Source organism: Malaclemys terrapin, chromosome 1 (assembly GCF_027887155.1).
Source record: "Malaclemys terrapin pileata isolate rMalTer1 chromosome 1, rMalTer1.hap1, whole genome shotgun sequence".
NCBI classification, from domain to species: domain Eukaryota; kingdom Metazoa; phylum Chordata; order Testudines; family Emydidae; genus Malaclemys; species Malaclemys terrapin.
Window position 1 is genome coordinate 230,708,761 of NC_071505.1, and position 23,131 is coordinate 230,731,891.

Sequence of the window (23,131 nt, forward strand, 5' to 3'; positions counted from 1 at the left end):
CTTAATTATTTGAGAAGACACTATTTAATGTTATTTAAGGCAGTGCTTTACACACTACCACTTGTAAGTACTGGGTGAAACTAAAACCACAGAAAACTTCATATCAAAACAGAGTGATTACTAGTACTAGCAGTGAAAACACTATTAGAGAAGTCAGTATTCTCACAACACAGCTTTAAGGCGAGTTCTTCTTCTCATCATCCATTATATATGAGAGTTGTGTCATCTATATTTTTAGAACACAAGTCCCTTGGGACCTGGACTATTTTTTTTTCCTTTGTTGCACAGTACCAACCACACAGTCTGTGCTCAGCAATATTAAGTACCAGATACTCTGCTTCAGACACTAAAATAGATTTATAGTAGCGGTATCACTAGTGGCCAATCAATCAGATGTAATTGTTAGGCATATAGGGGCTCTAAAGCAGGGGTAGTCAATAGGCAGACCATGGGCCAAATCTGCACCACCTGACGCTTTTGAACAGACCCTGAAATCTTTTTATTTATCATTCTTGTTATTTTCTCTGGAGTCTGGACCTTGACTATACGTTGACCAAGAAATGTGGACCTTGACAAAAAAAAAATAAAAATAAAAATAATTGACTACCCCGCTCTAAATCATAAGGAACCCAACACCTGACCAAAGTTTCCTTGGCACACAGTTTTCTTTCATAGTTACAGAAATGCTGTAACTTAGCTTTTCTTTCAGAGATCTGCCATTGTTACAAAGCCATCTATAGTTCTGTCCATCAGCCACAAACCTGGTTTTTCACCTTTGACCAAGCAGCCTCTTCCAACCGTTAAAAGCTCTCACTCAGAGAGCAAAAACGTATCGAATATTAGTCACCTTACAATTCTTTGTTACTACAAAGACCTGGTGCAAGTAGGAGAATTAATTCATTATTATTAAGTTATTAATTCAGTTAAATTATTTTCAGCATGTGTCCTCAATACTGTCACTATGCCAAACAGATTTGGCAAAGAATGGACCTCTTTCAAAAGGGAACAGTGTCTGGAAATCTAGCTTTCCTTATAGTTGTACATATTTTGGAGCAGTCTTAAAATTCCCCCTCGTTGGCCAGATCTTTGGAGCAGTAGTGATTCCAAGGGATTATGTTCTATCTGCACTCTTAGGAAGTGAAGGCAGTGATCTCTATCTAAAACAGGAAATATAACCTCAAATCTGAGTCATCCCAAGGGACTGCAAGTTTACCAAAAATCACTTTAGATCCTAAAATATGAAGTCTGTAGAAAAACAGACCTCAAAAAGTCACTTGCATATGTAACCTCTATGCACATTTAAGATGCAAGCTAATCTGAAGATAGTACAGTAGCTGCATGTGAGTCAAATAATTTCAATATGGTCCTGATACAAAGCAGAGACTTTAAATACATGATTATAGGACAATCTAGAATCCTGAAGATGAAACTTATCAGTAAGACAGGAAGTTGGGAATGTTTATTATTGCCCAGTATACATTTGAAGGACATAATTACTTATAATATAAATAAATATTTAGGTATCTCTTACAAACAAATCCAGTGTCCCCGTGTAACACTTTAAAAAGGCAATTTCATATAGTTATTGAAAGCTATATGGAAATGGAGTACTTACGAATAAAAGGATGTTCTCCTTATTTCTTAGGTTAAGCACATGCTGAATTCTAATTAGCTACTCAATATCCATATCCTACAACACAGCTATCAGAACTTGTCTATGCAGAGCAGCAATAGCACTATTGCGGTGATTTCTAAAGCACACTAATGTGTGTCATGCACTAACTGGTCTTTGTGGACTCCGCTGGTATGCACTAAAGTTCCCTAGTGCACTTTTAACTTAGTACTGTAACAGTTTGAAAAACAGTATTAAGTTAAAATATGCTACAGCACTTTTAATGAGCACCAGCAGGATCTACATGGATCAGTTAGCGTGCAACAGATGCGCTTTAAAGTCACACCCTCATAGTGCACATTACCCCATGATGTAGACAAGCCCTTAGTATCTAGTCCCCTCCTCACCCATTTACCTCACACACACAAAGCCAGTTACTAAGTTTCCGTAATTGTTCTTCTAGATGTGTTGCTCATGTCCATTCCAATATAGTTGTATACTCACCCTGAGCACCACCGCCAGAAAGTTTTTCCCTCAGTGGTATCCAACAGGTCGACTCTGGTGCCCCCATGGCGTCAGTATAAAGAGGCTTGCCGACCCGTCGCCCCCTCAGTTCCTTCTTGCCAGCTAACTCTGACAGATGGGCTGGTGGCGGGGAGCGGGGTTGGAATGGACATGCGCAACACATCTCGAAGAATAGTTATGGAAGTTTACTAACCATTTTTAATTTGAGTGCTTGCTCATGTCCATTCCAATGTAGGTGACTCCCAAACAGTTGCGGCGGTGGAGGGTTCGGAGTTCATTGGCATGCTGATTGTAATACCGCTCGGCCAAAACCCACGTCATGTCTAGCATGCTGGGTGATGGCATAATGAGATGCCAAGGTATGGACTGACTTCCATGTTGCTGCTCTACAGATGTCCTGGATAGAAACTTGGGCTACGAACGCAGCCGAAGATGCTTGAACCCTGGTAGAATGCACCATTAGGGCAGGACCACCTTTGCCGGGTCATAGCATGTGCTGATATAGAAAGTGATCCATGATGAGATTCTCTGGCCAAGACTGGAAGGCCTTTCATCATGTCTGCAATGGCCACAAAAAGCAGTGTAGATTTTCAAAATGATTTAGTCCTTTCTATATAGGAGGCTAATACACATCTGACATCCAGGGATGGAGTCTCTGTTCCTCTCTATTGGCATGAGACTTTGGATAGAAGACCAGAAGGAAAATATCCTAGTTACTGGATGTGGCTGCAATAGAACCTTGATCTCGAAGAAGACTGTATAAGGCAGCTCCAATTAAGAACTAGGATTTCTGAGACCCTTCTGGCAGAAGTAATGGCCACTAGGAAGTCTGCCTTGCAGGATAAGTAGAGCAGAGCACCACATTGCCAGTGGTTCAAATGGAGGGTCATGTCAGCCACATCAACACCGAGTGACCCTGTGGCCCAGGAAGAAGCAGAACTGAAGACACTTCCTGTTGTGCCTTATCATGAACAGGTCTATGTGGGGAGTCCCTCATTTCTGGAAGAGGTGTCTCACGATGTCTGGATCGATGGACCACTTATGATGGCTGGAGAAGGATCTGCTGAGGTGATCCGCTACCTTGTTCTGTGATCCCAGCAGACAGGAGGCCTTGAGGTGGATTGAGTGGGCTATGCAGAATTCCCACAAGCAGAGAGCTTCCTGGCACAGGTGAGAGGAGCATACCCCGTGGGCCCCCACACACACCCACACACACCTGTTTATATAAAACATTGCTGTCGTGTTGTCTGTGAGGACTGATGCACACTTGCCCTCCAAGTGGTTTTGAAATGCCTGGCAGGCTAGGCGAACTGCCCTGAGCTCCCTAACGTTGATGTGTAGCACGAGGTCCTCGGGAGACCAGAGGCCCAGAGTTCTGAGGGGTCCTAAACGAGCTCCCCAGTCCATCACTGAAGCATCTGTGACGAGACACACTGACGGATGAGGTCTCAAGAAAGGGACTCCATCACACACTGCCCAGCCGGTCCAGCCACCAACGAAGGGAAGCGATCACTGATGGGAGAAGCGTGACTACTGTGTCCAAGTGGTGTCAGCCCGGTGCATATACCGGCACCAACCACGCCTGAAGAGATCTGAGCCGTAGTCTTGCATGTTGGACCACACAGGTGCATGATGCCATGTGGCCCAAGAGCTTTAGGCAGTGATGAGGCAGTTCCTGAGGCTTTTGTGTGAGTGCCCCTATCAGTTGGAACCAGGCTTCCAGGAGGAAAAATCTGGCTTGGACTGAGTCAAGAATTGCTCCCCAATAAATTCTACCCTTTGAACCGGGAGAGGGTAGACTTCTGGGTATTAATAGGCCCAAGTTCTGGAAAGTGGACTGCATTACCTTTACATCTGTCTCTACTTGGGCCTTGGTCCAACCTCCGATCAGCCAGTCATTGAGGTATGGGTAGACCTGAACCCTTTGTTTCCTCAGGAAGGTCGCAACGACTGCCATGCACTTTGTGAACACCCGCTGACTGGCCGAACGGGAGTAATGCAAACTGGAAGTACACATGGTATTAGCAGAAGTGTTGTAAGGAAGACATGAAACGTAATTCTTCTGTTCTAGTCCGTGATGATTAAGCCTCAACTAGAGTATTGTATCCAGTTCTGGGCACCACATTTCAGGAAAGATGTGGATAATTTGGAGAAAGTCCAGAGAAGAGCAACAAAAATGATTGAAGATCTAGAAGACATGACCTATGAGGGAAGATTGAAAAAAAAAAGAGGGGACGTAACAGTTTTCAAGCATAGTAACTCCTCACTTAACGTTGTAGTTATGTTCTTGAAACATGCGACTTTAAGTGAAAAGATGTTAAGTGAATCCAATTTCCCTATAAAAGAATTAATGTAAATGGGGGGTGGGGGAGGGTTAGGTTCCAGGGAAATGTCTTTCACCAGATAAAAGACATTATATATACATACAGTAAAAGTTTAAAACAATTTAATACTATACTCAGCAATGACGACCGTGAAGCTTGGTTGAGGTGGTGGAGTCAGAGGGTGAATGAAGGCGGATCGTCCAGCTGTTTCTCTTGCTGTTCTTTCCAAAGTGCCAGAGGGTGCTTAACCCCCAGCTCTGCTCCAGGCCCACCCGCACTCCACCCCTTCCCTCAAGGCCCCACTCCTGCCCCGCCTCTTCCTGCCCCTGTTCCACCCCCTCCCCCAGAGTACACTAGGTCCTTACTCCTCTCCCCTCCCAAGCCTCCTGAACGCCACGAAACAGCTGATTGTTGTAGGCAGGAGGCGCAGGGATGGAGGGGGAGGCTGCGCACCTCCTACCTGCAGCAATCAGCTGTTTCAAGGTGTTCAGGAGACTGGGGGGGGGGGGGAAATCGGGGGGCAGGGAGAGGAGACTGCGCACTGAGTCCTCATTCCTCTCCCCAGCCTCCTGAACGCCTCGAAACAGCTGATTACTGCAGGTGGGAGGTGCAGGGAGGGAGGACAAAGTTGCTGATCCACGGGGCCACCGGCGGGTGGGAGGCGGTGGGGGTGGGGGTAGGGGAGCTGATGGGGGGCTGCCGGCCCACCCTGGTTCCAAGCCCCCACGGCCAAACAACCTTATAATCAAACATTGTGCAACTTTAAATTAGTATGTTCTCTAATAGATCAGTGACATAACGAAACAATGTTAACCTGGATGACATTAACTGAGGAGTTCTGTATGTAAAAGGTTGTTACAAGGAGGGAGAAATTTTTCTCTTAACCTCTGAGGATAGGACAAGAAGCAAAGGCCTTAAATTCCAGCTAGGGAGGTTTAGGTTGAACATTAGGAAAAACTTCTTAAATGTCAGGGTGATTAAGCACAGGAATAAATTGGCTAGGGAGGTTGTAGAATCTCCGCCATTGGAGATTTTTAAGAGCAGGTTAGACAAACACCTGTCAGGGATGGTCTAGATAATACTTAGTCCTGCCTTGAGTGTTGAGGACTGGACTAGATGACCTCTCCAATCCTATGATTCACGATTAATCTGAGCAACCTTCTGGGTCCCTGAAGGACTGAAAATAAGCGTCCTTCAAATCAAGGGCAGCGTACCAGTCCCCTGGATCCAGGGAGGGAATGATAGAGGCTAAAGAGATCATGAAGAAACTGAAGTTCTGCATGAACTGGTTGAGCTTCTGCAGGTCCAGAATCGGTCTGAGTGTGCCAATGGCCTTCGGGATTAGGAAATAATGGGAGAAGAACCCCGCAGCCCCATAGATCCTGTGGAATCTCCTCCACAGCTCCAAACCTTAGGAGCAATTGCATCTCTTGACAAAGAAGTTGCTTGTGAAAAGGGTCCCTGAAGAGGGACAGAGAGAGAGGGTGGAAAGGAGGGGAACAACTGAACTGAAGGGTGTATCCCACTGCTGCTATGCGTAGTACCCACCTGCCCAAGGTAATGTGGGCTCACGCCCGATAAAAGTGGAAAAAACAGTTCACAAAAACTGGGTCCATACTTCAGCCTAGTAAATTGCCCCGAGCATCCCATCAAAAGGCCTGGTTGGATCCTGCTAAGTGTCTGGGGGAGGAGAGAGAGGGAGCAGGCATGGACACAGATGAGGATTGGGGCAGAGGTCTCCTAAAACCCTTACTCTTCCTCCTATTGTAGTCCTGCTGGGCAGGAAGCAGGAAGAACAGAGCAGATAGCTGAGGTTTATAGGGCTTCCTCGAGGGAGCCAGTGTATGCAGTCTGGCTCCTGGACCTAACCTTTCCTAAGCAGAAGAGTTGAAGGCACAGGTCAGAAGAGGAAGAAAACATTTCAGAACAACTTCTAGAATGTGCTCTCTGAAAAACTAGATCCTGTGTTTACTAAGCAAGAAACTAAGACAAACTGACACAAAATGCTGTTTTACTTGGTAAAACAGGAGCACTACTTTCCTATCCCAAAAAAATAAAAACAACAAACAAGAAAATATTCAATAAAGATCTTCATGTGGTCATATCTCATTAACGGAATATCTTTTGTAAAGCATGTCCTTAACTGTTATTATAGTTAAGCACCTCCCTATTAGAAAGAAAGGCAAGCTCAAAATCAAGTACTATTTTTGTTTATTTATTTAGTAAGGAAAATATACAGAATATTCTAACCAGAGCCACAAATACCAGTCAATTCAACTAGAAGCAGCTGCTATGCTGATGTGGTTGTTCCAAGAAGCCATTTTACTAGACAAATACCAAAAAAAATTTTAAAAAATCCTACGTTAGAAAGTGTCAGCTAGAAGAGTGGGGAAAACAAGGCTGTGTTTATGCTCCACTAACAAGCTCTTTCATAACACTTTACATGCTCAAATCACTGTATACACTTCATTGTATATTCTCCATATAGATAATTATAGAATTTCTCCCATCCTTTCTGCTAACCTTGCCTTTTCATTAGACTGTCCTTCCCACAAAGCTGCTCCACAACCATTGTCTGTGATCCCTTGTGGACGTAGTATTTGGCTAGTCATCCTAGGCAGCCTTATAGGAACAAGTTCTCCAGTATCAATCTCATTCACTATAGGGCAAAGCCACACAGCAGCTCTGCAAGTGCTTCAGCAGCCCCCAGTTTAGTCGTTCATTTGATATTCTACGCATGAAACAAAGATTACAATATAGCATAACATCCTAAAAGGTTGCTTAATGCCAAAGGCAAATCTATGCCTTTTATTCTTGTCATAACTATAAAGGGAAGGGTAACAGCTCTCCTGTGTACAGTACTATAAAATCCCTCCTGGCCAGAGAGACTCCAAAATCCTTTTACCTGTAAAGGGTTAAGAAGCTCAGGTAACCTGGCTGACATCTGACCCAGAGGACCAATAAGGGGACAAGATACTTTCAAATCTGGGGGGGGGGGGGCGGGGGGGGAGGCTTTTGTTTTGTGCTCTTTGTTTGGGAAGTTGTTCGTTCTTGGGACTGAGAGGGACCAGACATCAATCCAGGTTCTCCAAATCTTTCTGAACAAGTCCCTCATATTTCAAACTTGTAAGTAAACAGCCAGGCAAGGCGTGTTAGTTTATCTTGGTTTTCTCAACTTGTACATGTACCTTTTGCTAGAGTGTTTATCTCTGTTTGCTGTACTTTGAACCTAAGGCTAGAGGGGGGTCCTCTGAGCTCTTTAAGTTTGATTACCCTGTAAAGTTATTTTCCATCCTGATTTTACAGAGATGTTTACCTTTTTCTTTAATTAAAAGCCTTCTTTTTAAGAACCCGATTGATTTCTCCTTGTTTTTAGATCCAAGGGGTTTGGATCTGTATTCACCAGGGACGTGGTGAAGAGTTTCTCAAGGCTTCCCAGGGAAGGGAATTAGCTTTGGGAATGGTGGCAGCGGACCAGATCTAAGCTGGTAGTTAAGCTTAGAAGTTTTCATGCAGGCCCCCACATTTGTACCCTAAAGTTCAGAGTGGGGAAGCAGCCTTGACAATTCTTAAATAGACAAATGCTTGTCTTGCCAAACTACTGAAGGTAATAAACACAGTTGTCTGCCTCTTACAAGTCTCCTGAAAGAGGAGATGATCTTATTTATAACACACATGCCCACAATTTGCTATTGTAGCACATAAGTTTAAAATTACAGTAATTAAAAACAGATCAGTGTGTTACTGGACACAAAAACAAATATCCATATTCATACCCAGAGCACTCTGTGAGAGAAGTGAAATCAGTAAAAGAATGAAAGTTTGTAGGGACTCAAAGCATGAAGGGAGGGATTTTAGTCCTGCTTTATTTGCAAGCCTCAATGAAACCTTAGCCCAATGGTCCCCAAACTTTTGATCTCGCGTCCCCCTGCCCTTACCTCTGGAGCCAGGGCCAGGAGCAGGGTCGCAGCAGAGCCACCCATAGTTAAGGTTGCTGGACACATCTTGTTATAGACCCTGTTGTCAGTTGCTTATAAAAAAATATATATATATGGACTGAAGTTTTCGATGCCAGGTGCCTGCGCCTGAGGCTGATTTTATTTATTTATTTTTAAGTTTCAGTTGTTTCTCAGAATGGGGTTAGGGAAAATACATTTGCTTGGGTAAAAAGTTTAGTACAACTATTTGAAGCTCTTGCATTTCCATATTTTGGAGTAGGGATTTGAAATTCGTTAAGAGGGAACTGCTCTGGTGTCAGGGTTGTGCCTCTTACCATCCCAGTGAAAGTTTGCCCAGGTCTGTCCAAGTTATAAGACTCTGAAAATCAGTTTGCACAAAACTCCTGGGGGAATTCTGTGCCACTGCGCAATGCAGAATTTTGCAGAAATTAATGTTGTGCATGCAGAATTTCCTTTCCCCCACAGAAATGGGCTTCAGTGCTGCTGGTTGCCACTAGGAGCCGCTGGACTTAGCAGAGCCTGGCTCACACACAGAACACACTGCTGGGAGGTGGGGGGGGGGGGAAAAGAGAGGAGAAGGGAGCTAGAGGGTTACTAGCAGCTGCAGTTCCACACATGCCTTGAGTAGTGTGACCAGACAGCAAGTGTGAAAAATCGGGACAGGGCTTGGGAGGTAATAAACGCTTATAGAAGAAAATGCCCCAAATCTTGGGATGTCCCTATAAAATCGGGATGCCTAGTCACCCTAGCCTTCAGGGAAGGAGAGGGCAGTGCATGCACAGGAAACTCCATGCAAGCCTGGGACCGAGCATCAGGCTGTTTCTCCCTCTGGATCCCTGGGCTCTAAGGCATAGGGGGGTGGGGTGTCTGGGCTGGGGGGGGGGGGGGGAAGGCTATGCAGCTGGGCGCTAAAGGGGAGGGGTTGTGGGTGTCTGGCTCCCCGGCTGGGCTGGTGGGAGGTGGACACAGAGAAACAGGAACTGGGTTGTCATTAGCGTTTCTTTAACTCTCTACTCCTGGGGGAAATTTTTTGTGTGTCTCTGTATTGTTGCAGACATACTTGCTGACAGGCATTCTGAAATAAACTACCAAAATAATTCGAACTGGCGTGATTATGTAGTGTGATTTTGACAAATACAATTCGCAGAATTTTAAAATATTGTGCGCAGAATTTTTTTTTGGGGGGGTGTGTGCAAAATTCCCCTAGGAATAGCACTTGCTTAGTAGAGACTTATTAGCTATATTCTCCAAAAGTTCCACCTATACTAAGCATGCACTCTCCCCTCACTGCACTTATGTGGGGAATGAACTGCACATTTGACAACACACAAAGCAAATGAGTATGTTCAATCCTAAGGCTACAGGAGTAGTAAGACTTTCCCTGCACCTGCTCCTTCCAGTAGTGGGGGATTCACTGTGCTGGCAGGCACCAATATTGAGATGATAGCTTCCAAGATTATTCAGCACACAAGAGACTGGCACCTAGGCATTGAGGAGGAAAAGAAAACAGCACCCACACTGGAATGCAGAAGGGTAAGAAACAAGGAGGTGGACATGGAGAAGAGAACAAAGAGGCTGGGGAGGAAGAGGGGCTGAAGTCCAACTACTAAAAGCACATTCCCCTGGAGAACCATTTGTAAAATCATGTGCTTAGTGATCATTGCCACCCCCAAGGACCAAAGTCTTTGTCGTGGGGTTAAACCCAGCATAGCAGGTACATAACCTAGGATATAATTTTCAGCAGAGGTTTTGCAGCTGAAACCAAGCACCATTTTAATTCGTGTCCACCTCTATCCACAGCTGCCTGACTATTGGACAATCCCATAGCATAAGCATTAAGGTTCCTTTTTATGTTACAGTGTCAACAAAGAGGATAAGGCCTTTATCTTGTGCAATCTCTGTGGCATCCAATACATTTTGAGTAAAATTGTTTGTTGTATCAAGCACAGCCTATGACAGAGGCATTTTTAACATTACGTAATATGCTCTGACACAGATTATTTTAGGACTCAAATCTCCTTCCTGCACTTTCACAAAACTCCAAACCAATGGAATTTCTCTTCATTAACAAAGTATACACAGTGGACATGGGCCTGGGGAGTTTATGGAGCATTTCCAAGGTACCCACTAGTTCAGAGGTCTCTGGGCGAAACTGATATTTCAGCAAGCATCTTAGTTGTAATTACTGCCACTCCACCGAGGGTAGCAGGTTATAACATTGCTTTAGCATTAGGAAAGGGACAGCCCTCAACACTGATTATCTGGGAAATCCAAAGGATGCCTCCGCCCAGCCAGTTCTTCCAAATTATAAGTCTGTTCCCAATTTGCAACTCTGGGTTCCCTCAAATAGGTGTTTTTTGACAGCTAGGATGAAATTGATCCCTCTTAGTTAGGATAGCCTAGATCTATATCTCAGCCACCACTGAAGACATCTTATTTTTCTCCACTGGACAAAATGAGGAACTGCGCAGGCCCACAGGGGGAATTGGGTGCATTAATGCACATTCAGTTTTCACCCACATAGATACAAAGGTGTCAAATTGGTTCCACCACATTATCTGTGACATGATAAAAGCATAATAGTAATTATGTAGGTTTGGGAGCCCAACCCACCCACCTCACCCCTTGCATACAGGGAATTGGAGGTTTGTGTTGTTTAAAACAACAACAAAAAACACAATCCTGGGTGTTGACCAGCGCCCCACAGGAAGGCTCTAATAATGCTTTTAAACCTTTTAAAATAAGATGAAGGGATATGTACCAAAAGACCACTTAGAACATACAGAAGCCTAGGCAAAATATTCATTTTTATTACATTAACCCCTCACCACAGGCTGAGGAAGAGGGTGCAACCTATTTATATGACAATTTATCTTCACTAGTTTGATATTTCTTGGTACTTTTTACCTATTTGCTTTTAAATTAAAACAATTATCTTGTAATAAAAATATCAAACATAATATTCCCACATATTAATGTTTTGACCATTTCTAATCTTTGTATAAAATATGCTTTTCAATAGATACAGCCAAAGATTGCTTGTTTACTAAGGTTTGAGGCTTTGTAGGGACCATACTGCTCTGAGATGAAGGCTCCCCAAGGAACTACATATATGCATTACCAAAAGTTATTGTGTTTATATGATCCAATTGCACATTATGGACAGCTGCAAAGCATACATTGCCCAGCAGTGGGCACTTTTCACACTATAATTCTGCACAGACCAGATGTATGTGTCCTTTAATATCGGTCTCATTTTTCAAAGGCTCTTGGCATCTTGGTATTTAAGTGATAAATTTCAATTAGAGGACTAGTTTTTCCCCCACTTAAGTTTACGTAAAATCATTCAAATTGGTGGGTTACCTCTAGAGCCAAAGTAGAATTTTTCTACCAAATTTCAAGTGAACCAGATACAGGGTTTCTGAATTGTGACACTTAAAAGTGTTCAAAATCTAAAGACACACACAAAGCAATTCCCACATTAAAACTGCTTCAATACTGAAGTTGTAGTTGCAGTTGTAAATGGTTTGACTGATAACTCTAAAAGGGTTTAAGAAAGCTAGAAACCCAGGAAATGCTGTGTTAAGTTTGCACTTCTCAAACAAGGCACCCGAAGTACCATGAACTCTGCCCCAAAATGATGTTCCAAGAAAAAAAACTCAATCCTCCCTTATTCATCCATAAAATACTTAATTTTATTCTTGACTACAATTGATAAGATTCTAGTTTTTGAGAAGTGGCTATTGCTGCTTTATGGTCTTCTTTACAGGAAGATAGGAATTGCCATGCTGGACCAAACTCAAGATCAAGTCTAGTCCAGTACCCGATCTCTGATAGCGACCATTACCAGATGCTTCAAAGAAGGCGTAAGAGCCTGAGAGTAGATAGATATATGGTAATCAGTCCTCCACGCTAGGTCCCATCATGGCCTCTAGTAATTGAAGACTGGCTTCAGTCCTGAAACATATGGTTTAATATCCCTTCCAAAAATGGTTAACTGCAACTGTGTATATTCTTGAGATCTTTATAAAAATGTCCAAATCCTTTTTGAATCTTGCTAAGTTCTTAGTGTCAACAACATTCTACAGCAATTAGTTCCACAGCCTCATTACATGTAACATGGAAAAATAATTATCAGTTTTGAATTTCCTCCCTTTTAATTTCATTTAATATCCCCTTGTTCTTGTGTTATGAGACAGGAAGAACAGAAGCTCTAAAAGTACCTTCTGTAGACCGTTCATTATTTTATACTTGTATCATGTCCCCTCTTATTCATCTCATTCTTTTCAGTCTCCTTAGATGAGAGTTTTTCCTTGGCCTTTGATCATTCTCATCACCCTTCTCTGAACCCCCGTCTAGTAATTCTACGTCTTGCGATAGTGGTGCAGCCTCATTTGGAAAAGTGTGCAGTACTGTGACTGGTCACCCAGATTTACACAAAAGAATAACAGCCTCCATATTATTCACCATCACATTACTTATGTATCCCAGCACTTTGTTTTTGACCACGGCTGCATCCTGTGCAGAAATCTTCATTGAGTTATCTAAGCACAGGTTGCCTTCCTGAATTAATATACTTAAGCTGGAAGTTTTTTCCTTCACTGTGCATTAATTTGCTTTTATCAACATTTAATTTAAAATATGCCATCACACTGCCCATTCATACATGGAACCCACGAGAGGTTTATAAGTTCTCACGGGAATCATGCCCAACTTCTCTCATTCAGAGTCTGATCTTGAAAGGTGCATAAATGCTTGCAGACAGTGATCAACAGCTTGCAAGATCAGGCCCTATGATTTCATGTGGCAGGTTACACTGGTCTACAATTTTTCAGAAGTCGTCTGCTTCAGAGATAAAATGTGCTATTTATTATGTATTTTGATGTGCTGAATTCAAATATGACAATTAAAACAACTGATTGGCTACTGTTTCTAAGATATTTAAGTTTTTACATTTTATGTCTATGTAGATTGTGTAGATACTAAAGTTTTAATCATAAATTGTAAACCTAGGTCTTTTCATGTGTTTATGGTTGCTTTATATGATAATATTTCACCTGTCCTGTTTATGTAACACTTTAAAAATCAGCAAAAGGGTTATATAAATAAAATGTATTATGAAACAAAAGGCAAAAAACTATTATGTACATAGTTTAGTCCTATTCAGTGTCTACTCGGCGCTTCTTGACTTGTCTCTTGTATTCATTAAATGGAGCATCTCTTGTCACTGTCCAGCAATAGTCTGCAAGCATTGATGGGCTCCATTTGCCCTGATAGCGTTTCTCCATTGTTGCAATGTCCTGGTGAAATTGCTCGCCGTGCTCGTCGCTCACTGCTCCGCAGTTCGGTGGAAAAAAAAATAAATAAATCTAGATGAGAGTGCAAAAAAATATATCTTTAGTGACATGTTGCAACCAAGGCTTTTGTATGCCTTGAGGAGGTTTTCCACCAACAACCTGTAGTTGTCTGCCTTGTTGTTTCCGAGAAAATTTATTGCAACTAACTGGAAGGCTTTCCATGCTGTTTTTTCCTTGCCACGCAGTGCATGGTCAAATGCATCATCTCGAAGAAGTTCACGAATCTGAGGACCAACAAAGACACCTTCCTTTATCTTATCCTATCTCCTAGAACTGGAAGGGACCTTGAAGGTCATCGAGTCCAGCCCCCTGCCTTCACTAGCAGGACCAAGTACTGATTTTGCCCCAGAACCCTAAGTAGCCCCCTCAAGGACTGAACTCACAACCCTGGGTTTAGCAGGCCAATGCTCAAACCACTGAGCTATCCCTCCCCCTTAGCTTCACTTAACCTTGAAAATTTTCCACGGAGGTACTTGAAAGCTGCTTGTGTTTTGTCAATGGCCTTGACAAAGTTCTTCATCAGACCCAGCTTGATGTGTAAGGGTGGTAACAAAATCTTCCTTGATTCAACAAGTGGTGGATGCTGAACACTTTTCCTCCCAGGCTCCAATGACTGTCAGAATGGCCAATCTTTCTTGACGTAGTGGGAATCTCTTGCACAACTATCCCATTCGCAGAGAAAACAGCAGTACTTTGTGTATCCAGTCTGCAGACTAACCAAGAGCGCAACAACCTTCAAATCGCCACAAAGCTGCCACTGATGTTGGTTATAGTTTATGCACCTCAAAAGGGGGGGAGAAAACAAGGGGGGGTGGAAATGTAGGGGGATCAATAAAACAGGATTACATCCAACACTAGGTCCCACAGGCCCAGTGGTACCACAATACGAAAGGGCAGATACTGAGCAGTGTCTCTACACTAAGTTTTGGGCAAAGTTCCAGTCTGGCAGTGAGTCTCAGGTGCTCCTAGTCATCTTTGGTGCCAGTAAACTTTTCTCAACAAACCCCTCTGGTGCCCTATTCTGCCACTCTCTGAAAATCCACACAGAGTGACAACCTCCCACTTAGCTAGCTACAGCTTCCCTTCTTATTCCCAATGCAAAGTTACCAGCCCCAGTACTTTCAGACCCATACAGCTCTAAGCAACAGACATACTGGGTCCAACTCTGGTTTGTCTTTCTTGGGTGATTCCTCCCTGGCACAGTGCTCCTCCTGTCTCCTGTCCTCCGGCAACCCCGGTTGGCCACTCTGTCCCTCCAGGCTTCAGGCAAGTTCTTGGCTGCCTAGATATCTTTAAATAATATCTCCACCCCATCCTCATTGTTTAGATCTGTAACTAGGGGCCTTGATTTCAAAAGGGAAAACTTAAAAAAAATTAAGGAGATTAGTTAGGGAAATGGACTGGCCTGAAAAACACAAGGATCTGAATGTGGAGGGGGCTCGGAATTACTTTAAATCAAAATTGCAGAAGCTATCTGAAGCCTGCATCCCAAGCAAGGGGAAAAAATTGGTAGAGAAGAGTTGCAGACCAAGCTGGATGTAGAGAAAGCCTACAAGGACTGAAAGATGAGATAGATAGCAAGGAAAGCTACCCTCTTGCAGGTCAGAAAACAGGGATAAAGTGAGGACTGTCAAAACCCAAGCAGAGCTGGACCTTGCAAAGGAGATTAGAACCAATAGTAACCGTTTGATAACCACATAAATAAAAAGAAAACAAAGAAAGAAGTTGGACCACTAAACACTGAGGATGGGGTGGAGATTAAAGATAATCTAGGCATGCCCCAACACCTAAACAAATACTTGGCCTCAGTTTTTAATAAGGAAAATTAGGATCTTATAGTGGCAGGGTGGCTAATGGAAATGAGGATAATGAAGTAGAAATTACCACATCTGAGGTGGACGTCAAATTTACATCTTAACGCAACTAAATCGGGGGGCCCAGATAATCTCCATCCAAAAATATTAAAGGAACGGACACATGAAATTCCAAGCCCAATAGCATGAATTTCTAATGAATCTGTACACTTGGGGGTTGTACCCTATGACTGGAGAATTGCTAATACAGTCCCTAGTTTCAAGAAAGGAAAAAAGTGATCTGGGAAACTACAAGCCTACTAGTTGGATCTTAATTGCATGCAAGGTCTTGAAACAAATTTTGAAAGAGAAAATAGTTAAGGACGTGGAAATTAATGGTAATTGGGACAAAATACTATGTGGTTTTAAAAAGGTAGACCCTGCCAGACCAACCTGCTCTCTTTGTTTGAGGAGGCGGATACAACAACAGGTCATACTAAAAGGTGAACCGAGAGCTGGAGGGAGATTACTAATGGAGTTCCCTCAGGGATCAGTCTTGGGACCTGTCTTATTTAACATGTTTATTAATGACTTGGCACAAAAAGTGGGAGCGTTATAATAAAATTTGCAGATGACACAAAGTTGAGAGGTACTGCAAATACAGAGGCTATCATACAAGATTTGGGTGAGTTTGTAAACTGGAGTAATAAAAATGGGATGAAATTTAACAGTGCAAAATCATGCACTTAGGGATTAGCAACAAGAATTTTTGTTATAATCTGGGGATTTATCAGTTGGAAGTGACAGAGAGAAGAAAGACCTGGTATATTTGTTGAACACGGAATGACCATGTGCCGCCAATGCAATGCGGACATGAAAAAGGCTAATGCAGTCCTAGGATATATCAGGCGAGGGATTTCCCATACAGACAGGGAAGTGTTAGTATCATTATACAAGGCGCCGGTGAGACCACATCTGGAATACTGCATGCAATTCTGGTCTCCCATGTTTAAGAAAGACGCATTCAAACTGGAACAGGTGCAGACAAGGGTTATTAGGATGATCAGAGGAACGGAAAACCTACCTTATGAGAAGAGACTCAAAGAGCTTGGTTTGTTTAGCCTAATCAAAAGAAGGCTGAGGGGAGATATGCTTGTGCTCTATAAATACATCAGAGTAAATAACTCCTCCTCCCCCCCCCCCGGTATTTAAGTGAAGCGCCAATGTTGACACAAGAAAAAATTAATATAAACTGGTTATCGATTAATCTCAAGCCTAAACTTGATGACAGTTTCTAACAAGGAGTGAAGTGCTTCAACAGCCTTTGAGGGGAATAGTGGGGGCCAAAAAAAAAATCAAACTATCTTCAAGACTGAGCATGAGAAGTTTATGGTATGATAAGGATACGGTATGATAAGACTGCCTACAATGGCACGCAGCCAATCTGCAACAGCTAGTAGCAAATATCTCCAACGGCTGGTGATGGGACACAGCTCTGAGTTACTACAGAGAATTCTTTCCCAGGGGTCTGGCTGCTGGGTCTTACCCACATGCTCAGGCTCTAACTGATCGCCATATTTGGGGTCAGGAAGAAATTTTCCCCTGTGTCAGATTGGTAGAGACCCTGGGGTTTTTTTGCCTTCCCCTGCAGCATGAGTCACTCGCAGCTTTTAACTAGTGTAAATGGCAGATTCTCTATAACTTGAAGACTTTAAATCATGATTTGAGAACTTCAGTAACTCAACCAGCAGTTAGGGGGTCTATTTCAGGTGTGAGTGGATGAGGTTCTGTGGCCTGCATTGTTCAGGAGGTCAGACTAGATGATCATGATGGTCTCTTCTGGCCTTGAAGTCTATGAGACAAAGTCACATGAATAGAGAGAAAGGGGGAAGGGTTGAGGTTGGACCCAAGCAGTTTGGTAATGTTCCCTTAAGAAAGGTTTAAAAGAAGAAATGAAAAATCAGGACATTCTACAAGAAAATTGTATTTTTTGAAATTGAGATTTTTTTTTTTTTTTAAATCAAGTTGCCAGTGTCCCTTTAAAACATAATAGCAGGAAAGCAGGATTTCAAGCACTATTAGAATAGTTGGTCTGATGAAGTTCACAGACACTCAGTTTTTTTTCCATCAGACTACACTCTAGCTTCATTGAAAAAGGAGATTCATACTTGGAACATGGTTTGGTTTGCCAATAAGACTGAGTGCATGTTTTGGGGCTAAAGATACGTACTCACAGTTAAGAGACAGAAAATGTAACGTGTAAAGGAAACTAAAGTATGAGAGACATATGCCTAATTTTAGCTTCCAATAGCTACTACATGCAGCTATACATTTGAGGAGTCTTCATATTTATTGTTGTTCATATGTACGTGTGTATAAAGACAGGTGGAAGGGAGTTGGAGCAAAAACAGCAGAGACAGGAGAGTCTCCTGCAGGAAGACATGGGAGAGTCACAGCTTAAGGAACCAGGGGAACTGGGTGGTAAGAGCATGCCTGGGTAAAGGGATGATACAGAATTTTTAAAATAGTGGCAGACATTAATAGTCTCATTCATTGCAGTTCATATTCACCTTTCTGGTAAGAAGGCTGAATTTACTGTACAGAGCAAATCCTTAGCAAGATTTCAGTGGTTAAAACTAGAATCTAAGCATATTATTGAAGGGTGTGATTTCATAAGGAAACATTTTACCAAAAAAGACAAGACTTTTTCTTGGCAGTGCAAATGACAGGCCACTACATATACTGTTGGTCAATCTTCCGCCATGCTTCAAAACAATTGAACAATTTCTCTTTTAAAAACATATACTAACATTGGGGAACTTAATTAACACTTGCTAAAAACTAACTTTGGGAGAACAAGATACACATTTTAAACACTGCCTTTTCCCACCAAACCAAATACATTAAGCCAGTAAGCAGCATTTAATTAAGGGACTTCCACCTGCTCTTGAATTCTTACAAGGACAGGCAATCACTGGTCCATTCACAAAATGTAGTCAGCATTTCATTGTGCGCGCGCCCCTGCAAATATAGAAGAATTTTGCTGCATATGTTTTCCTGGATGAACCCAATCTAGACATTTATACAACTCCCATCCCAGCAGGTGCTAAAAAGCCTATCATTTTGTACAGCATACATTGTTACCTTGAGCCATGAATCTCAAGGTATTTAAATCCATGGTTTAAATTCTGAAGTATCAAAACATTTTCCCCATGCTGTCAGTTCACACTTCCCTCGGCTATCAATAGTCACACCGGCACACATGGGCATTTATGGTTTTTCGGCGGGGGGGGGGGGGGGGGGGGGTTTGGAAGGGAGGTTCTCAGCCAGCAGGGGGACGGACTAGGTTGACATGGTCAAGCACAGGGAAGTGGAACCAACTGGTGACAGGCGTGTAGAAAGGGTGAGGCAGCAGAAGGACACGGCAGAGTTAAGAGCTAGATTTGAAGGGATGAGGCTGGAACAAAAAAGCTTAGAGACAAAAAATACATACATTACAAAATAATCAGATTACCACAATCTAAACTTTAACCATTGTTCTCACCTCAGCAGGTTTCTTTTGTTCATTTGCTGGAGTTTTTGATTTACTCCTGTATTTGGAACAAGAGGAAAAGGAAGTGGAAGGACCTATTTAAAAAAAACAAAAAATACAAGAGTTTAGTGATAACTCACTGAATTTCACATAATTCCTCAATGTATTACAAGGCACTATAGACTTGAATCATCTTTCTGGGTCAGCTGTACCCAAACAGGAACTCTCATGAAGTCTGTAGGTCCGACCACAGCCTCTTCTCAATATGTGTACTTTCAGAAAGAGTAAGTGAAACAGTGATCAGAATATTCCCTGCTCTGCCTGATGCACAGCAAGTTAGAGCAGAGAGGACACGATTATGCACATTCCTTCCCTTTCCACCAGCAACGTTCCCTCTAATTTTTTACATTCATGTGCAGAATCAATTGTGTTATGTGCACCCATATGGAGGTGATCTGTGGTGAGGGTGTGGCTGAGGGGTTCGGAGTGTGAGGGGGGCTCAGGGCTGGGGACAGAGGGTTGAGGTGCAGAGGGTGAAGGCTCTGGAGGGGGGTGCAGGCTCCCAGGTGGGACTGGGGACAAGGGAATTGGGGTGCAGGAGGAGCTCAGGGCTAGGGCAGAGGGTTGAGGGCTCTGGCTGGGGTGTGGACTCTGGGGTGGGGCTGGGGATGAAGGGTTCAGGAGGGGGCTCAGGGCTGTGGCAGAGGGTTGGGATGCGGGGGGTGCGGGCTCTGGGGTGGGACCAGAGATGAGGGGTTTGGGGTGTAGGCTGCCCTGGGGATGCAATGGGGGAGGAGAGAGAAAGAACTCCCCCCACCCCTCTTGCCACAGCAGCTCGGGGCTGGGGGAGTGGCACCTCTCCTCTCCTCAGCAGCTCCGCCGGGGCCAGGCCAGAGGAGGGGCACCTCTCCTTGCCTGCAAGGCCTTGAGAGCCTGCTGCACAGCCACGCAGCTTACAGGGAACTTAGCTTTCCACCCAATGCAGGCAATACTGGAGGGAGCAAGAGTACAAGAGGACTGAGGGAGACTAGAGAATCAAGATGGTGTTAAACTAAAGTGCAGAGATGCACAAAAATCACTGTCACTGCACTGCAAGTTTTTAAGAAAATACTGGCTCAATCTGTGATGCAATATATCATCTTTGTGTGACTCAAATGCAACATCAGCTGCTTGTAGTGTCAGATTTATGCAATGCTTAATAAAAAACAGATCAGTCACTGCCCTGAAGAGTTTACACAATTTGATCCAGGGCCTCTACACCCACAACTCAGTATCTCAAAGGGAAAGACAAAAATATAAACCAAAAAAGTGTGCCAAGAAAATTAAGACTAAGTTTAAGACATTTGGTAGATATCTTTTCCATTTAGATCTCAATCCTGCAAGCTGATCTGCATGGGTAGAATCCTGAACCCTTGTGGAGCTCAATTGCCATTTATATAAATGCTAAAAAGGATGTCCCATTCATCTCAAGGCACACTTAACATGAATGTAAAAAACACATCTTAAGTGAAGTATTTTCAGATACAGATACCTTCTCCTGCAAAGTTCTCTACCCCTACAATTAAAATTTTTCCACTGAGGCTCTTCACAGGCATAGACAATCCTTCACATGGATCAGCTTTCAGAATTAGGGCCTCATAACACAAACACATGGTTTAAAAATGTATTTCTGACTACATCCAATTTTCCTCGAGAGCGCACACTCTCCTGTATTATGGAATTTTCTCTGAAAAGGAAAGATGTATACATTATGTTTAAATTCTGCACAAGATTCATATTTTCTTCCTGAAATTATCAGGGTTTTGTAATTTCATCTCTCTGATACTAGATTTCAGTATTTTGAATTCTGGAGAAAAGCAAAAAAAAAGGAAATCAAACTTAAAACAAAAAAAAAAGCCAAGAGGTAAAACAGTTTGCCCTCAAACCACAGGAGGAAACCACAAGAGGGTGATAAGACCAAGGGAAGATTAATGCATACTACTTACTCTCATTGTCTGAACTGTCACTGGTGCTTAGATGCCTGTGGCGTTTCATCCTGACGCATCCTAAAGACAGAAAGAAAGTTTTGATACCATCCATTCTACCAGGCAATCAAAGGACTTGCTTACCCACTTCCCTGCAGTTTGGACTATGAGGCTGTGACTAGCAGTGCATACCAACTTCTCCGTGTGATGCTGCAGGCGCAAACTAAGAAGTTCCTAATTTGCCTCAATTAATCCTGTTTCAAAATGATTACATTAAATGAAAAATAGGAACCTTTTAGTTCACATCTGCAGCATTCACACAGGGGAGTTACCATGCAGCACTTTGGTGCACACTGCTATTCACACTAACGTAATCCAAACTGCGGGGCAGTGTCGACATGCCCAGTCTCTGTGGATCCTGCTGGTTCACAGCAGGCTAGTCACACAAAGCAGGATTTCTCTAAAGAGTTTTTTCAAGTATTTAAATATCTGGTGATCTAGCAATAGTTAATCACAAACAAAAGGTCAGTGGCCTGACACACAGAGCTCTATTTATGAGATTTAATATCCTTAGAGTTAATCACAAACAAAATGTCCCCTTTAAACTTTTTTTTTTTTTTTAGAAGCTAGTTCAACCTGCTCAACACTGGTTGCTTTCTATATCCCATCTGCTCAGCTAAAGGAAGAGTTGCCATGGTGGCAGTTGCTAGTGGAGTAGGCAGAAGCACAGAAATAAGATGGCAATAGACTAAGACAGGGAGATAGATATAAGTACAAACCACCTTTAGAAAAAAGAAAAGAGGGTTGTGTGAACATGTAAGGGTTTATTTTAAATTGAGGGTATTCAGACAACACTGAAGAATTGTAATTTAAATAGTTAGACCAGAGATTTATTTAAAAGAAAAGCTTAGATACCAGAAGTGCCCTTTCAGAAGTCTGAAAAATGACAGTGTCAATAACAAATCTATGACTGCATCATTGGTTTCAGAATCCAACGTTTTTTAGGCTGCTATTTTAAAAAGTTTAGAAGACAAGAAGAGAGGAAGGAAAATTTGACCCAAAAGAAAAGAGAATCATTTAAAATATATCTGACATTCCAATCAAATAGTGTCAGCATCAATCCAAATACATTTTTACAGGTCTATATGCCCCAGTGACAGTGTAATAAAAAATTAATAGTTGACTAAAGTGATCGCCTTCTCACAAAATTAAGGGATCTTGGACATCTAAACTGGGTATCTGCACCCCTGTATCCCAATGCCTCACCATGCTTGACTGAAAGGCAGCAGCACCACGTTAAAGTGTTTGCTGTACCAGAATTGCTTGTCCATACTGTAAGCTTACTTTATTAAATGAAAACTTCCTTCCTATAAAACTGCTAAAAAAAAGACTAGCAAAGTTTGTATTAAACACTTATCAATGGTTCTTGAGATTACCCAAAACCCTTGTAATAAACAGAATTTCCAATACAGGGAGCCTTTCAGAAGGCTTTGAATACTAGTGGAATTGTTAAATTTCTCGAAATCTCAAACTGAAAACTAATGAAGGGCTTTGTAGCGAAAAGGGTGTGGCCTCCTTCCGAGCATGACAGGCAGGGATGGCCACTTACACCCTGGTGGGTAAAGCCAGGCAAGCCAGGCCCGCACCCCTGGAAGAAGTATAAAAGGCTGACCCTGCAGCTCAGTCTGGCTGGAGCTGCCAAGGGAAACAGACACTTCTCCCCTACTGCTGGAGCAGGATGCAGAGGAGGACCTCTGCTGTCCCAAGGACTTGCTTGAGCTTCCAGAGTGCCCCACCATTCCAGACTCCAAGAAGCTGCTGGGACTAGCATTGGCGGTATTTCCTGGGGAGATGGATGCAGGTACACCCCGGGGGAGGAAGTAGTCCAGGGACACTGGAATGAGACAAGGGGGCGTGGACTCCCTCTGAGATTGACAGGGAGGGACGGCCAGGCATTTTTACAGGCTTGACTTTACAGAATATAATCTTAATAGCAAATTTATGTTTAAAGCATACCTTTGATGTCCTTCCTCTAAAGAGAAAGATTTATAGACAGAGAAATTGA

At 42.8% G+C, this 23,131-nt stretch overlaps 1 protein-coding gene across 3 annotated transcripts in view; it reads right to left on the reverse strand.

The window, feature by feature from the left end:
* Window positions 1–23,131, reverse strand: part of JADE3 (jade family PHD finger 3) — a 75,966-nt gene that overhangs the window by 23,407 nt on the left and 29,428 nt on the right. For all 3 annotated transcript variants that reach the window (XM_054008909.1, XM_054008891.1, XM_054008900.1), the window contains 2 exons: window positions 21,088–21,147; window positions 19,115–19,197 (listed from right to left, as the gene is read on the reverse strand). In XM_054008909.1, the coding sequence (XP_053864884.1) occupies window positions 19,115–19,197; window positions 21,088–21,136 (132 nt within the window). In that variant the 5' untranslated portion in view covers window positions 21,137–21,147. The remainder of the gene's footprint in view (window positions 1–19,114; window positions 19,198–21,087; window positions 21,148–23,131) is intronic.